Genomic DNA, 16,706 nt, shown 5'->3' on the forward strand with positions numbered 1-16,706 from the left:
GTCCCCACCAACAAGGTCACATCTCCAGAGCTGGCATCTGAAGCTTGCTTTTGCTACCAGCTTTCTTCATCTCACCCCCCCCCTTGCAAGCACCAGCTACAAGCCCACCTCAAACATTCCCTGCAACGGCAATCAGGAGCAGACAGGCAAGGAGAGCAGCTCAGCCAGCAGGAACAGCAATGATCTGCTGGGTCTTCCTGCCCAACCAGATGTTAAGGGAGCTCTTGCCTGCTAGGGTCTCCTTGCCCTGCTCCTCCAAACCAACCACTTGTTTTTTCTGGTGGCTGGAGTCACCTTGTTTTCAGTCTGTTACAATGTGGAGAGCAACGTTCTCGATATCATCTCTGCAGCAGCCTGTGCTGTTGGCATTTAAAGGCATGATATCACAAGCTATCTGACACCATGCAAAAATCACAAGAATACTGCAACATCCAACTGATCTGGACAGATGCATGTCATCACTGCCCAAGAAGCCCTGTTCTGTCAACAGGTCTCAGTCAGGTAAGGAGAGCCAGGACTGCCACCCAGCCACTCCAGGATTTGGCCTAATGTTTTAGCTTTTAAGAGCTGGCTAGAAGCAAGCTTTCACACACTGAGGGTCTATTCACGAGCAGCTTTCTGCTGTCTCATGGTCCAGGCATGGATCAGCCAACACCCATCCAGATACTGTTCTGAGCCTCTATGCAGCTCTACAACAAATGCAAAGTGCTGTACGCACACAGTTCAAATAAAAGTCAGAAACTGACAAAAATGTTTAATATTAGTTTTGAAGAAAAAGTGACCATACTTGCTTAGATGAGAAAATAATGACTAAGTGTGTTTAGTGAGCTCTCCTGCCACTGTCAGCCCACAACTGTGGCTCTCCACCGAGGCCCAAACAGAGAGGCAGGCCTCCCTGCAGCTGCTCTCTCAGTACGTGACAATGCAAACTCACTTGGGACACAATACACAATTGCCGTGGGAGCTGGCGTATGGAGGTTGCACTCAGATCTGTGTTTGGCTGCCGCTCTTGGGCCATGGCACATATCAGCAGAACTGCAAGAGAAGGGAGTTTAAACCCTGATTAGAAAACCTCACTAAGGGAGTTGCAGGTCATGCGCTTGCTGCCTAGAAGATAGGGATCCAGGTGACGGTCTTGTTTCTGAAGCTGGCAAGGGCTTGGGGGTTGTTTGGAGGCAGGGCTCAGCCCCCACAGTAAGGGCTAAATAGAGCTCCTATTTGAATTTCTCAGCTGTGGCTCTGGCACTCTGTAGCAGTGCCATTTCTGCTCACATCCGAGCTCTGCACACAGTATAAAAGCAGTTGTAAAATCCTACATAATGTCATCGCCACCATCTCTTGGGTGGCAGAGGGAGCATGAGAAGCACTGTGAAGTTGGTCATGGCAGAAGAGGGAATGTGAGGAAGGAGAGAGGGAATGAGAAGTGAGACATAGCCCCAGCTGGTCTGCAGAGATGGGATGAACCCAGGAGCTCTCGCCTCTGTGCTGGGAGGAAAGATCACTCGCTAGAGCTAGTCAGCGTTTGGCAAGCACATCTGAGGAGAGCAGCTAAGCATCTGCAGCATCGTGGGTAGAGCTACCCTAACACCCCTCAGTGCCAGTAATATCCTTGGTGTGCTACCTTCCAGCGGTTCCCACACTCGTTGCACACGACGAAGGTGGTCATGGGCTCATCGGAGCTGCGGGTCTGCACCTGGGGGAGGATACGAAGGAAAGGACAGGTGAGCATCGTATGCTGCCTCACAGTAAGGTCACAAAGCAGCTCCTTGCCCCCCGCCCAGCAACGGGGATTCATGCTGACCATCTGGTCACACTCAGAAATCAAGACATCGGGGGTTGGGAGTGCAAAGAACCTCCCTGTAAAATGAATCTGGTTATTGTTTTACCCAGAAATTTACACATCCATACACATGTTCTGAGACCATTAGGAGACTTGCAGATCCTGCAGCTAGACCAAGCTTCGCAGTGTCTGTTTAGATTACAACAAATTAGACAAGCATCATCAACAGCCGCCTGCCAGCACTCCCAGGGTACAGTGGGTAAACACCAGAGCAGCTGAAAGCTCTGGCACTAAAAGGCCACTGATAGGAACTGGAGGGATGCCCCACCAGACACAAAAACACACACGTGACAGATACTCACGCAACCACCACAGCAGGGACACTTCTCCCCAAGCCAGGAGCACGCACAAGGACTTGCACTGCTGCAAGAGGGCCCCACATCTACTCAAGTGATTGCACGAGCACCTGAGGGGCTCTGATCTCCCTGCTACAACCACTTTTTCTTTATGATTGTGACAAAGGCAACAGCAAGAAAATGACCCCGCCAGCATTCAGCAGCAGCTGCTCGAGGAGACGCTGCCTAATGGTCCTTCACAAGCCTGACACCATCTGAGCAACTCGTTTTGGGGCAGCAGCCTTCCCTTCTCACCCCTCATTCTTTGTGGGTGGCTTTGGCAGCACACAGCCACAGCCGTGCTGCGTCCCGGGAAGGGATGCAGCTGGCTGGGAGACTACAAAACCCTCAGCCCATCAAGCACGTGCTCCACAGGAACACATAAAAAAGCACTCAAGCCATTCCCTTTTACAGACCAGTCCCACGTCCTGGCCTCACAAAAATATACTCTGGGTTACCAGGTTCTGTACATTTTCAGTCTGCTTTCTATTTGAGTCATTAAAGAACTGATATTTAACCCAGATGTGGCCAGCTCTTGCCAGAAATACAGTTTGCTAAGAAAAAAAGATAATCAGATTTTCATGGCATTTGAGTTCCACAAGGCACCAAAATATTGGCACTCCCTGAGCAAATCAGACAGCAGAACTATGCCAAAGGGGTAATTATGATGATCCACATGTATAATTACCTCGTGCAAGAGCCACAGCATTTGCATGATGCAAACTAAACGCATTCCTCAGGAATGCCAGATAGCTGAATTCTGGCATTCTCACCCGATGTTACTGCTAGGCTCTGAATGCCTTCATAAATGCCAGTTCACCTTCCTCAAGCACAGAACACATTCATGCCAGTGACTGTCTCTTCTCTGGAAAACTTTCTGATTATCTCTATTTAAAAGACACTGCTGTGATCTGCCCCAATTCTAAGCAGTCAGACTTCAGCTTATGAGTGAAACGAGTCCCACGTGCTGCCAAGACAAACGAGGCAGCTCTGCAAGCTGACTTACTGGGCCGTGCTCACAGCCAGGCCTCTCACCCAAGCCAGTCTGTGGGATGCAGAACTGCTGGACAGCCAGAGGAAAACCCTGGGTCAGCTGCCTGGCTCTCATTGGCTTGCATGGCACACGCAAGCATATTAAGGGGTTTCACTTGGCTCTTGAACACACAGTTTGGGCACACATACTCAGCAAACAGTAGCAGCCGTGAAGTTGCTGGTGCATTTTTTGGTAACTGCACATTTCAAACCACTGACTTGCAGCAAAGGCACATTTATCTCCAAACACCTGGCACAAGCATGTGAACAAACACATATTGGTAATGCACAAAGCTTCCAGCAGCTGTCCATCAAAGGGAACAAATCACCTCTGCTTGCTTATATCACTGTTTCACTTATTCCTTATTAATAATTTCACCTCTTTAATGCTTTTATTTCAAACAAGCTGGGATTTGTTCAACCACAGCTTACCTACATGCTTAATTTGCACTTCTAATACCACCAACATGCCTTCTTCAGTTTCTGCAGTCTCTCTTCTACACAACCCACTCCTCCTTTTTCTGAACCTCCATTTCCCTGCATCTGTTTTCAACATGAAGCTCTCCCAAGCTGGTCAGCAAGCAGCCCTGACATACTCCTGGTATGACATTCCTTGGTACTGCACAAGCTCAGCTCTTCCAAAAAAGAGACCAGCATTTGCACAAAGTTACACAAGGCCCCAACGAAAGATGACCACAAAAGCATCAGTGTTGCATTTTAGAGAGCCCTGAGCACACCAAAAGCTTCTCCCCACCAGTAGCAAAATCTCTGCCATGCTGCACGGCGTGCTGAGGAGCAGTAAGAGCTCCAGACCACAACAGATCATTTCCTGTGCAGAGGTCAATGCCATGGAGGCTACAGGAGCAGGAAGACTAACCTGGGTGTAAGTGCAGTTCTTCTTCTTGCATTTCCCACAGGTGAAGAGGTCAGTCTGTGTCCCTCCTGTCTTGGCCATCTGATGCTCCCGGATTGCTTCTTTCGTCATGGCTTTCCTGATCTCTTTCAGCTCATTACTGGCCATTTCCTTTCAAAAAAAGCAATAAAGTCACATCTGTCCAGTTCTCCCCACCACACCCACTACACTCAAGAGAGTCAGCAGCAGAGAACAGCCTAACAGATGGGCTTCTCACTTTTTGTTACTTGTTCACATCTAGGCCCCTGGGATGCTATGAAGTCCCATCAGAGTATTCTCCACATCACAATCAGCACTGCCAGCCCCCCTCCTCATGCATTCTGGCAGCAGCTGCTGAAAGATCTGCAACCCTGGCAAGCAGACCAGTCACTTGCTTCAAAGCTAATCCATATGACACTTTCCCTGTAAGAAACCAACCCTGCTCAGGCTTCCTCACCTCCGAGGTCATCACTGCAATCTGTTCAGGAGTAATGGCCCCACACAGCACATTCTTTTTCAGCTCAGGATTTTTGGAGTCCTTCAGATTGGAGATGCGGCTCCTCACCCGGTTTTTGTATTTCATGTCAGTGTTCTTGATATCTTGGTATATGCGTACATGGCAGTCAAGGACTTTCCAGTCAACCCAAAGGCTTCCAACCACCACCTACACCATTTATGAATAGCAGAGCTATTGCTATTTGATCACCATTGCTGTGATCAAAAGACAGTTCTTGCTCTAGGAAGTTGACACTATTAATGCCTACACAATCCCAGACTTCAGAGGCTTCCAGTGCTGACTTTTTCCACATAGAAATAATCTTGATTTTCAATGATGCTTGTCTCTTCAATCCATTCTCTCAGCAAGGCAGACATAAAAGCTGCACTCAGAGTGCAGAGCTGCACCTCCTGCCCCACACCCCCAAACCAAGCAAGCTCTCGGCCGATCTCAAATCTACATGCAACTTCATACTCACTGCTGTCTTCCCCATTGCTTCTGCCTCCTATCAGCACAATGCTCTCAAGAGAGAGGCACAGGGCTGCTGTATGTCTTTAAGAGCAGGAAATACTATTTTGATAGGAAGGAGAAACTGGTACTTACAAACCCATTATGGTGTCAATAGGAAGGAAATATCTGTGTCAATCATACCAACTGTGTCAATAGGAAGGAAATATCTGTGTCAATCATACCAACTGTGTCAATAGGAAGGAAATATCTGTGTCAATCATACCAACTGTGTCAATCAGAACATTTACACAGACTGAGTGCCACCTTTTTCCTCTGTGCTCGTTAATATCATGGCCTGGAGACATGCAAGCCCTTAAGAAAGCCCAGTACAGCAAGGATATATTCTTCAATCTGAGCTGCTATGTGTTCACAGTCAGCACCAATGGCAATATAGTCATCTGAAAGACAAAGAGAAACAGGAGAACAATGATTTCCAACTAGGCAAGGGCTCCCTGGGCTCAGTATTGAAGACACAAATCTAGATTGCTATTTTGGTTTACATGCTCCTTTCATCTCTGGCATCTTGGCCTTTGCTCTAGGCACCCTCTGACCCTTTCAAGAGCAGCAGTGACAAAAGCAGACAAACCCAGCCAGTTATGCCCTCCATCTCTCTACTGGATGGACTGCACTCACAAAGCTAACAAGAAACTGGTCCTTCAACAATAACCTTCCCCACATCCAATGAATTTTTGCCACAGTTGAGGTCAAACTGGAAGAAATTCACTCTCACCAGAAATTGGTGTCAATGAGAAGTAGCTCCACTCAGACCAAATCTGACAGAGCCTAAACCATGCAGCATTAGAGTCAAGCCTTCATTTCTTTTCTCAGCTCGGGCTCCATCTGCCCTCTCTTTTTCTTTCACATGCTACTTTTTTACCAATTTAACAGCATCACAGAGAGCAAAAACTGTTATCAACTTATACACTGGGTATGTTAACCAATACCATGAAGCAGGGGAAAGCAGCGCAGAGCAGGACTGAGCTTAGCAGCAGAACTTGAGGGGACTGCTTCCCAGGCTTCACATGGAAAGAGTTCTTCTAAGAGTTACACAGGGTATCTAATGCAGCACACACACACGGAAAGGCTAGAAATGATGACTGCATGAACCTCTCCATCTGCTGTCTACATTCCCTAGCTTCAAATTAATAAAACTGCAGTGCTAGACAGACCCCAGCTTTCCAAAAGGATCTGCAACTTGGTTTCGAGTATACATTCAGCTTGAGGTGTTTAAAATCTGACTTTTAGAGATGCTGAGCACCTGCAGCTGCCTCTGTCTTTAGAGAGCACATTCTGAGTGGAAGAGAAACTTATTCTATTCCAGGTCCACAGAGGACCACCGTATTTAAGCTCCAGCCCATATATATAGGAGAGTCTAAGTGCAGGAGGCAGCTGGCATAAGCACCATTACCGACACATTCCGTATAATGAGTTACAGCTTCACTTTGCATCCCAAGGATAGGCAGAGATGACAGCTTCACTTTACAGCAATCAGGTAAGACTGAGACCTAGAAAGGGAAGCAAATACCTGCACACCTGAAGATCAAACTTCTGGCCAGACCCACCCACCCAGGCTGCAGAATAGAAGACCACACGACCCCAAGTTCTTAATTGCCACTGCCTGACACATCAGGTCCCTATGCAAGTAGCAACAGCTGCTGCAACACCAGCCAGCCTGACAAAAGGGTGATGGCAAACCAAACTGATTGCAATAGTCTTTTAACGAGGCTGCTCCAGAAAAGCGTATCTAAGAGGATCCAAATTTGGTACTGACCCACATGCAGAGGTCTATCAGAACTCATTGGGAGCTGAGAAGTATCTCAGCCAAAGTAGGGTTTTGCCCAGCACTTACCATCAGCCTGCAGAGCTGATGTCAGCATTTCTCTGCATTTGTTGCGGACAGCGTCGCAGGTGATGGGTGCCGGGGGGAAGGTGGTGATTTTGGGGGTGGTCGGGGTCTTCGGAGGCTCCTGCCTTTTGTTGGAGCTAAAAGAGAAACTTCACCTGTCAGAATGTCTCAGTTCGGGTCACTGAGAGCAGAGAAGGGATCAGCAGGCATGTGGCCAAGCATCCTGTTAATTATAATACAAAACAGTCAGAGGATACCAGTGCAAAGACATGCTCCAAACCAGCACACAGTGCAACGCAGCAGCCAACACCACCAACCCAGATATGAGTTCTCCAGTGGGATCTGCTGGCAGTAAGTCGAGGTTTAATCCATGAAGCAGGCCTGCCAATCAATCGGTTATTGAACACAAGCCACAACTGCTGAACCACCAGACATCACGTGGAAGTATTACAAAGCCATAGGACACGGTCAGTAACTCAACTGTGCTCAGAACTTCCTGAGACATCCTTCACCCCTGAGATGCCAGCAGTGGGAAGTGAACCCTGGCTCTCTGTAACCAACAAGAAATGCAGCACGGTGTGTTCTGCAGCAGAAACCAGAGAAGCCTACACGAGGCTCTGCAGAGCAAGGGCTCTCTGTGCTCAGAAAAAGAAAAAAAAATGGTTCCTTCAGCTCCGATATATAAAAAGAAACACAACAAAACACGTAAGAGGATTTTCCTTTTTCCTCTGATGACTCATAAAAGGGCACTACTACACATCACGCAGCTCACACAGGTGCCAGGTGGACACAGGACTAATAAATACAACTTCCCTTGCAAAAACAACCTTCATTTCCCACCTGCAAGCATTTGTAGGCACAGTCAGGGAAATGCAAACATCTGCCTGCTGGGACTGCATCAGCCAGCTCATCTGCCAGGAGAGCCAGAGGGCACCCAGCCACCACCCCACACTGCAGCAGGCTCCAGCACTGCACAGGCTCAGATTTGTTTTCTGGAGGAATATCCACGGAGCAGTTCAGCTTGGGGTACACCCGCAGTGTGGAAGTATCTTACCCATAAAGCCTAACATCTGCACATAGAGCTAGCCTTGCAATTACCACAGAAAAAAAAATTGGGGCTATTATGACTCCCAGATGACTTTACAGATCTTTCCTCCCCCTATCCTGCCCTCCTTGTATCTAGGCAGTAGAACAGCCAATTTTTCAGCAGAGATCGCTCTGACTTTGGTGTTTGGGCCATAAAACGCACAGTATTTATTGCCAGCGTCTGGGTAACATCAATGCAGTAAGAGAAAAAACAGAAAAATAAGAAACCCTGAAAATTTCAGCCACACCACACTGGCCATGTTTCCTTGAGATACAAGTGGCTGAACATCGCTGGGAAGCTGGGACACTACTGCCAGCTTTCTGCCATGAGAAATCTCTCATCAACAAGCACTTCCACTGCACTGCCCAGGAAGGGATTAGTTAGCCCACAGCAGGGCAGAGCTGAGCTGGAAGCCTTCTGAACCCACAGCTGTATGTGCAGAGCCAGACAGCCTCAGGGACTCAGCACAGGGACCCCACTGCTGCCAAGTCCAAATCCTGTCTGGTTCTGCAGTGCCTCAAAGCCCTCAGATCATCGTCAGATCTGCTGGGTTTCCACAGCTCAGAACCAAACTGGGCCCTATTCAGAAGGGCCCCCACCAGTGCGCTTTGAGCATGCTGTTTGGGTCAAAGCAGAGCTGGAAGATTCATTTCTTTCTCAGATCAAACAGAAGCACTTTGAAAATTCTGTTGTCAGCTCACTTACACTCTGCCCAGTAGCTGAATAAAGACTTGTTGCTAGCTAGTTTTACTGGTCAGCACTGCACCAAGCTACTAAGAAACAGATTTATTAGGTGTCGAAACAGCTAAAAGCACTCAGTAGAATTTACATTACATATACAATCATAGACAAGAGGAAAAAAAAACTGAGCTTGCAAATAATCAATCATGATGATCTCTTCTCTGGAGGGTACAAATTGCTACCAGGTACTTTTCGTACTTAAGGAACTGTGTACAGATCATAGATTTGCACATGAGAGTGAATGCAGCAAATGACACACAACTCAAAAGCTCAGCTGAAAACTGCAGCTGATCTTGTAGAAAACACTTTGGAAAAATTAGACTTCCCAAAGAACAAAGGCAAAAAGCCTGGAAAGAATATGTAAAACAAAAGGAAACACTGATAGGATTAGAGTGGCTTACAGTACGGACTACTGGGTGGAACACTGAAATACTTGAAAACTTGTTACAAATGTGGATGGCAGGAAAAAATCCTCTGTATTTGCAAGAAAAAATAATGAAACAAAACAACAATCTTAGCAAGACAGATTTTGATCAACACTACGTTTCAAACTGTAAATATGAGTTATGAATTGGAAGATACCAAAGGCAGCTCTGAAAATACCTTACACCCTGAGGGTTTTCTACAGGGCTGTCAAAAAAGCAGCTTAGAGGAAGGCCCTACTTCAAGTCAAACTTCAAACCACCATGGACATGGACAAAGGTAATACCTGTGTCTTTTAATTTTAATCAGAGTCTCTCTCTAAGTGCTATTAAATATTTCATATCAACTTAAATAGAAAATGTTTATTCCCTGAAGGTGGAAAAAGCTAGGTGAGTTGCATGGTTATCCCACTTCTGTCAGCTGATGAGCAACAGTTTTTGCCTGCATACTTGTACATACCCTGAGATGACAACTGATCACTCCCGAGTTAGATCAAACAGGCTCCTAAGCTATCCCAAAGACTGTACAGAGAGCTATTTATTAAGCTTCAGAAGTTAGTTTATAATTAGAATAGTGGGAAATAGACCTCAAAGACACCAAGAAGACTTATTTCAGGAAATCCTTGCGGTTCACACTGTTCCTGTTGAACAGGAGAAGGAGCTTGTAAATCTATCCAGACAACAAAAGTTCACACACACACACAAAAAAAAAACACATGTATGCTAGAACCAAATGGTGCAAAGCAACAGCCAGGGATTACAAACAGAACTCAGGGTAGCACTGGAAGAAAAATCTCACGGAACAGCTGAATTAAGGCCACAGATCCAAAACTTCCCAATAAAAGCTTCAGAGAGCCCCAGAAAAGAAAAAGCTGCCAGAGAGAAAAACATTAGATACTGTCCATTAAGATGTACTACTGTAATGGCTGGAAGTACTACAGCACAGAGGATCACAGTAATACAGCAATTTGCAGGTGCCAGCCCCATGCTGGCTGGCTGGGAGCCTGCAGGTCTAGCAGCATTGCTCTCCAGTCACTGCGGAGGGATTGCTACATCTGTGCTCCAAAAGTAAGACAAACTGCAAGCCAAGAGCTATTTGGGTTTTTCTCCCTGACAGAAGAGGAAGACGTAGCCAAAATCTATCAAAATAAGTGGCTGAAGTATCTGAATACAAGCTGATCTCTTTGGTGCCTCGATAGCAGCCTCATCTGAACCTGCAAGCATACACTGAGCAGCAAGTCGGGCTCCTTTCATCACTTCAAAGAGCAAAGCCAAGAACTCCTTGCTGCTAGTATTTTTTTTTTTCCAAGGCAGATTAACAGTTCATTTTGCAGCACTGGAGAATAAGCACTGCACTCTGTAAAGAGCCTGCCTCAGCCTGACACCAGGAGCTCACCACTATGCTGGGTCTGTGCTAAGCTCCTCCCTTTGCTTCTGTTCATCCTTCACAACCCAGGGATGCTTTACCATTCGAAAAACTGGCGGAAGAACATACATCAAGGATCAAAGGAAAAAGCAGCAGCATACCCTCGAGGCACAGTGTAAGCACAAACCAGAAAGCTCCATTCCACACATCCCATGACAACCATCTGCCCAAGAAAGAAGGGGAGGGGTGGGTTGCCTCACTACCTACAGCCAGGATCCCGTTGAAGTTTCCCTTTTCTTTCAACTGCAGTACAGCTTCCTGGCTTGAATGGTATCAGACAACTCTATAATACTTGCCTTTCCCTTTCCCCAACAGGCCCAGCTGACAAGCTCCTGCCCTTACACAGAAGACCAGCTGCCTCCCTTTACCAATAAGGGGATGCTCAAAGGTTCTTACCTCAACCATTGACTCAATTCCTATCCCTATTAAACCTACAGCAGATTTTTCACTCATCCACAAGCTGGGGAAAGGAGTACTGGTCTGTATTTTTATAGAGGATAAAGACCACAAAGAGAAGGTGTTTGCATCACAAAGCTGGTGATACTGCTCAGGCTAATTACAAAACAAGCTCTTCTCATTTATCACTGCTTTGTGGCCTTTAAACAGCTTCTCCTCTCAACAGGAGAAGAAACAGCACCTGGAAGATCCCAGCCTACTGCTTTAACCCCAGTACCACTATCACACACCAGACTGCCACAAGAATCATCATGCACACAGCTCTTGCTCACATCACACTACAACACCCAGCTCTCCAACTGTGAATTCTCCTCTATTAAAACTTCCATTGCAACATCAAATCCATTTTCACATCTTATGGAAGTGAGGTAACCAAAGACACACATGTAAATCAAGTCACGTCGCTCAGCATTAGTAGCTGTCCCCACCACCTGTCCTGTGCAGTGAGCTCTGAAGGGTGAGAAAGCTCACACCAAAATATTGATCTTGAGAGATCTGAGCAAAAAAAAAAAAAGCAGAGGAGCAAAGGATAGAGTGACAGGAAAGTGACCAGCAGGGAACAGGCCACAAACACGTAACACTGTGTGCAACAGAGGGACTTGGTACTCTGAATCTTCTGGCAAACTTAGGAAACAGGCAGTATCAGTTAGGTGTCAAACCTATGACAAACCCATCCTCCTGGGATTGAGGCAAGCTTCTTGAAAGGTGTGATGTAAAGCCTTGTCCTACATTTCCCCTCTCCCCTTTGATCACGCTGCCTCCACTCAACAGCTTAGCATGAACAGGATGGTGGAAATAGGATGCAACATTCAACACGTGGTAAGGAGCAAGCATGCAGCAGACCTGCTAGAGGGGTGGACACCAGCCCTGAGTGAAAAGAGGACTTCTGCTGGGACTTGCTGGGAAGAGCACAGAGAAAGGGAAGTTTTAATATAGTGATGTATGAATCAATCCCATCCATAACTTGAGATTGCAAAGGCCAAAAGATAATCGTTCTGAAGAACTCAGAGTTAGAAATAAGCAAAAGTATAAATGCAACAAAACCCAGAAGTATTTCGTTAATGAAAAAACTGACAGAAAACAGGAAAAGTCATGAATAAAAGCAAAAAACTCACTAAAGCCACTGTCTTTTGTAGATGTTTATTTCTGCATAACAGTTCAGTATTAAAAACACCACACAGCTCACCACTGAGGAAGCCTATAGACTCCTAGTGACCCTGACTAGGAATCTGAGCACACAAAATCCTCAGCTGAGATACTTTAGAACTGAAAATTCAAGTAAGATGCTGAGAGAATATTCAAATTAGATAACAGTATCATCTCTAGCTAAAGGGAAGCATTACCTTTGGTCTCTTGAGTTACCAGTCTCCTTTGAGGAAGATGTTGGCAAGGACAGGTTTTTCTTCTTCTCCTCACTTTTTTCCTCTGAAGCATCTAAATTTGGACAAAAAGAAAAAGCAAACTTGGATGCGAAAGTGTTCAGAACTGCTCTTTATACTGCAACCCTGCATACACTAAGCAATGTCCTAAAACTTCAGAGAGCTGGCTCAAGGCAAATTATTCTACAAAAAGAATTTAAAAAAGACAAAGAAAGCTTTCATGGCCCTGCATGCAGACCTTCTATTTGCCCTCAAGTAGAAGCAAATTTAAACAAAAGCTTTCCCCACCAAACCAGAAAGCAGGGATCAATCACCCTCCCTCCTCAAGAGATAAGCTTCCTCACAAGACCTGCCTCATCACAAAAGTTCCTTTCAAAGATTCTGGCTACTGAGTACAGATTGAATTAAGTTCTCTGAAGTGTCACCAAATGCAGTATTTCCAGCCAACATCATCTGAAGGCCAGTAAGGGCTGGCCTTTCTGGAAGTCTTGCACTTCCGAAGTGCTGCTGAAAGCCAAGAGCACAACCCTGAAGATGGCTCTCATTACACTGTAGAACTAGTTTCATCCAGAGATCATTGTCTGAGCCAAGCAAATACGCATCAACCCTGATGTGGAAAGCCCAGTTGCAGCTTCTGCTCAGTGCCAACCATCATGAAAGCCCCTCGAGCAGAAAACAATGTGAATTTGTCTGCAAGTTGTTAAACTAAGATCCTCCTCCAAGTCATCACTCAAAATCCATTCTAGCATTTCTCTTTCCAAGCTGAGGTACAAGGCTGACAGCACATGCTGTATGAATGCCACGTAGCACACAAGTGAGGTTGGAGGCTTCAGAGTACAGATATTGTTTCTACAACTACCGTTGCTAATCATCATATAATTAGAGCAGTTCTGAAGCTTTCCTGCTCTTTCCAGCTAACTAGCCATTGCGTTGACAAACAGGAACTCCAACAACCAGTATGCATGCCAGCAGATGAAACTCCGAAGGTAGTGCAGTTTCAAAGGCTGGTTTTCTAGAATGTTCTACACGGATGCACAAGAGCTCCTGAGAAAGCCAACCTCCCACTGAAACCAGCACCTTCACAAGTGGAATCTGACAGGAACATGATTATTTTCTTACCTAGAAGTTTTTTCCAAGATTTGATGAGTGATTTGGCAAGCGCTATCACCTCTTCATCTGTGCTCTGCTTCCTCAGTGCATTCACTGACATACCAATGCGGGTGGACTGCAAGTGAACATGCAATGAATCATTCAAGAACAGATACGTTACTCGTTACCAACTGAAATCAGAAATAAGCATAGCAGAGTCAAAACAATGACCAAGATACAGAATATCCAAGAGCTCCCAGAATCATCTGCTCCTTACAACTCCAAAAGCAAGGGAAGACAGTGCTCAGCTTGCTGGAACTGATCACAGTTTGGGCAGCCCATCACTCACAAACACCTCTATGCACCTGAGTCATTTAAGCTTAGAGTGAAAGAATCCCAAATGTGCATCTTAATCTCTGAATTGTTGTGTTCAACATCTCCCTCATGTCCTGAATATCACCATTACAAAGACGTAAAGAACTCCTTCCCTCAACCCCAACACACTGCCATTTACATCTTCCCTTTTATTTTGAGAATCTACGAAGGGATTTGAGCATATGCCTCATCAGCTGTGCACAAACTTCAGGCAGCACACTTTTGCCTAAGGCTATTCTACTGATATTACACCCAGGTGCAGAGCTATTTTCTAGAGGTAATATTTATTTTGATGCTAGGAGTAAGGCAAAAAGGCAGAGTCACCTCACCTGCAGTAAGTCCAAAGTCATAGGCATACTCTTCAGTTCCTTCAGTAAATCCATTGCACCATCCTGGAGAAGAAAAGATATCAATAATGGGTGCCTCAGCATTTAGTAAAGAAATGCAACAGCTTGGGAATAAATTTGGAAAGTTGAAATCAAAGAACAATTCTTCCCTAAAACATCATCAAGGCTGCTGAGCACTAGGTCACTGCCTTCACCTGACAAGTTTAGGACCTTTAATGCCTGAAAAATACACTTTGAATCACAACTGCCACCTCAGCACACATGTAGTTGGCGTGAGTAATTCCACCCGTTTTGTGAGTCTTGATTATTGGCATTAGGTTGTAAAAACAGTCCTGCAGAGTTGCAAGAACTCCAGTCACCCACTTACATCTCAAAAGCATTGCCTACAGCCACAGCTACCTGCATTCCCTTTCTACCACTTGAAACTCCGTGTGGTCACCTCCCAGGAGATACACTGATATCCCCCTCTGCTCAGAACAAGAGCTGGTACCAGGAGCAAAGCATCAAGCAGCAAAGCTAAGGAGCTGGCTGCTTGAAACTCATTATATAAAGTTTTCTTGCATCAGCTTCACATCCCATAATCCAAAAAATCTGCCTAGCAATCTTGCAGGTGCCTAGAATTGGTAGTCTAAGACAAATGGCAGGGACAGAAACATGAGCCACATCCCCTTTTAGCAGCACTCTGCAGATCACAGCCTGGAGCAAGCCCACCTCCATTCAGACAGCTCCTCCTCACCTCCTTCTATCAAACAAGACCTTCTAGTGTTCACATCTATTTCCATTCCATTGGCAGCTCATTTCCAACACTAACAACTCCAAGCTCATCTACAGCACAAGACCTATAGGGCCCATGATTGTAGTGACACAGACAGACTCCTGTGCACAAGGGCTGTTTCCCATCCATTGCAGGAAGCAATCCAGCTGCCAGTGCCACCCTAGAGAACAGAGGCTGAGAAAGCCAAATGAAAGCAGAAGGAAAGCTTTCAGCACACACAGAAGCAACTCACACCAGCATAAGCCACACATCACAGTACCCAGAACGAGCAGCTTCACATCCAGGCAGGTTCAGACTTCTCAGTTCCTCCAACAGTAACAGACTCCATTAAATCCAGCCCTTAACATACAAAAAGACGTGGTGATTCATGCTTCTCTTATCAGAAGTGGAGCCACATTTGGGGCAACAACAGCCAATTGGGATCCACACAAACTAGAGCAACAAACAGGTACTCCAGGCAATCACCCTGCAGGAAGAGTTTGCAAATTAGCCAATACACAATAAACAGATAAAATGCCAACCAAGAGGAAAGGTTGCATACCACTCTGTTAAGAAGCTGCCTCTTTCTCAGTGAAGCTCAGAAGCAAATTCAGCAAAGTTACTTCTTTCCTATTTTAACAATGGCGTTGCAAACCTTCCATCAACAGGAACAGACATCTCAGGCTGAGCTGAGCCCAAGCACGTGCTCCTGTTGGTACAACAGCTATACAGGTACCAGTGTTCAGCCCAACACCCAGAAGCTCACCAATCACAGCTGCACCCAGCACCTCAAAATCCAAAATTTGTTCCCTTAATCCATTCCCCACTTCACCCATCACGTCCCATCCCCCCAGACCCACTCCCAGGTATAAAGCCCTTCTTGCACCTAGTTTGCTTCCATGGCACAGCTGATGCTGTTGGAAGCAGCAGAAGCTGACACATCCCATCAGGCAGCTACAGCCCCCCCACCCCTTTCCAGGTAGCCACTACAACACACCCCATGAGACCCACAGCAGGCAGACAGCAGCATGGCCAAATCCTCCATGCTCTGAAGGCTGATGGTGATGAGCAGAAGCAAAGCTTCTATGGGACAGGGCTGCAAGAGGGAGATACAAAAGCGCTGGGGGTCACCTGAGGATGTGCTGGGGTCAGATATATGGAAAAAATTTTTCACACAGGGGTGGTGAGGCACTGAAACAGGTTGCCCAAGGAGGTTGTGGATGCCCCATCCCTGGAAGCATTCAAGGCCAGGCTGGACGTGGCTCTGGGCAGCCTGGTCTGCTGGTTGGTGACCCTGCACATAGCAGGTGGGTTGAAGCTCAATGATCTCTGTGGTTCTTTTCAACCCAGGCCGTTCTATGATCCCCTCCCTCCTCCTCCATAAAGAGGATGGGGAAGAAGGGTTGGGAATGCTGCCCAGTAAGAAAGCACAGAGCTGCGGGATGCTGTGAGGGGGCACAAACGTGGGGTAAATGGGCTTCACAATGAGGACACAGAGTCCTGCCCTCCACAGCGGGGAACACAGGGTGGGCCTGCCCGCACTGCAATGGGACGGGGGACACGGGGGGGTCGTGGTACGGGCAGGCGTGGGGAGGGGGCAGGGCTGCAACACAGCGATGATGGCCGTTGGAGACAAACCTCCCCCCTCAAAACACGGCCTGGAGATGGGCAGCAGGGCG

The 16,706-nt window shown here is 46.5% G+C and overlaps 1 protein-coding gene across 1 annotated transcript; it reads right to left on the bottom strand.

Moving 5' to 3' along the window:
• Positions 1-722: 722 nt before the first annotated feature.
• Positions 723-15,516, bottom strand: TCEA2 (transcription elongation factor A2). The gene is made up of 10 exons (XM_003212041.4): positions 15,308-15,516; positions 14,256-14,318; positions 13,582-13,687; positions 12,427-12,517; positions 6,955-7,088; positions 5,447-5,503; positions 4,557-4,711; positions 4,085-4,231; positions 1,622-1,693; positions 723-1,035 (listed from the first exon to the last, which is right to left on the bottom strand). The coding sequence occupies exons 2-10, from the start codon at positions 14,307-14,309 to the stop codon at positions 1,027-1,029; spliced, it is 825 nt and encodes a 274-aa protein (XP_003212089.1). The 5' UTR covers positions 14,310-14,318; positions 15,308-15,516; the 3' UTR covers positions 723-1,026.
• Positions 15,517-16,706: the final 1,190 nt, after the last annotated feature.

Source organism: Meleagris gallopavo, chromosome 22 (assembly GCF_000146605.3).
Source record: "Meleagris gallopavo isolate NT-WF06-2002-E0010 breed Aviagen turkey brand Nicholas breeding stock chromosome 22, Turkey_5.1, whole genome shotgun sequence".
Lineage (NCBI taxonomy): Eukaryota > Metazoa > Chordata > Aves > Galliformes > Phasianidae > Meleagris > Meleagris gallopavo.

What these genes read in the sequence shown, in the direction of transcription:
- TCEA2 (XM_003212041.4), bottom strand. Translation starts at nt 14,309, where the DNA reads ATGGATTTACTGAAGGAACTGAAGAGTATGCCTATGACTTTGGACTTA. An exon ending in ATCTTGGAAAAAACTTCTAG is followed by an intron (nt 12,518 to 13,581) that starts GTAAGAAAATAA and finishes GTCCAAATTTAG; the next exon opens with ATGCTTCAGAGGAAAAAAGT. An exon ending in GGTAACTCAAGAGACCAAAG is followed by an intron (nt 7,089 to 12,426) that starts GTAATGCTTCCC and finishes TTTCTCTTTTAG; the next exon opens with CTCCAACAAAAGGCAGGAGC.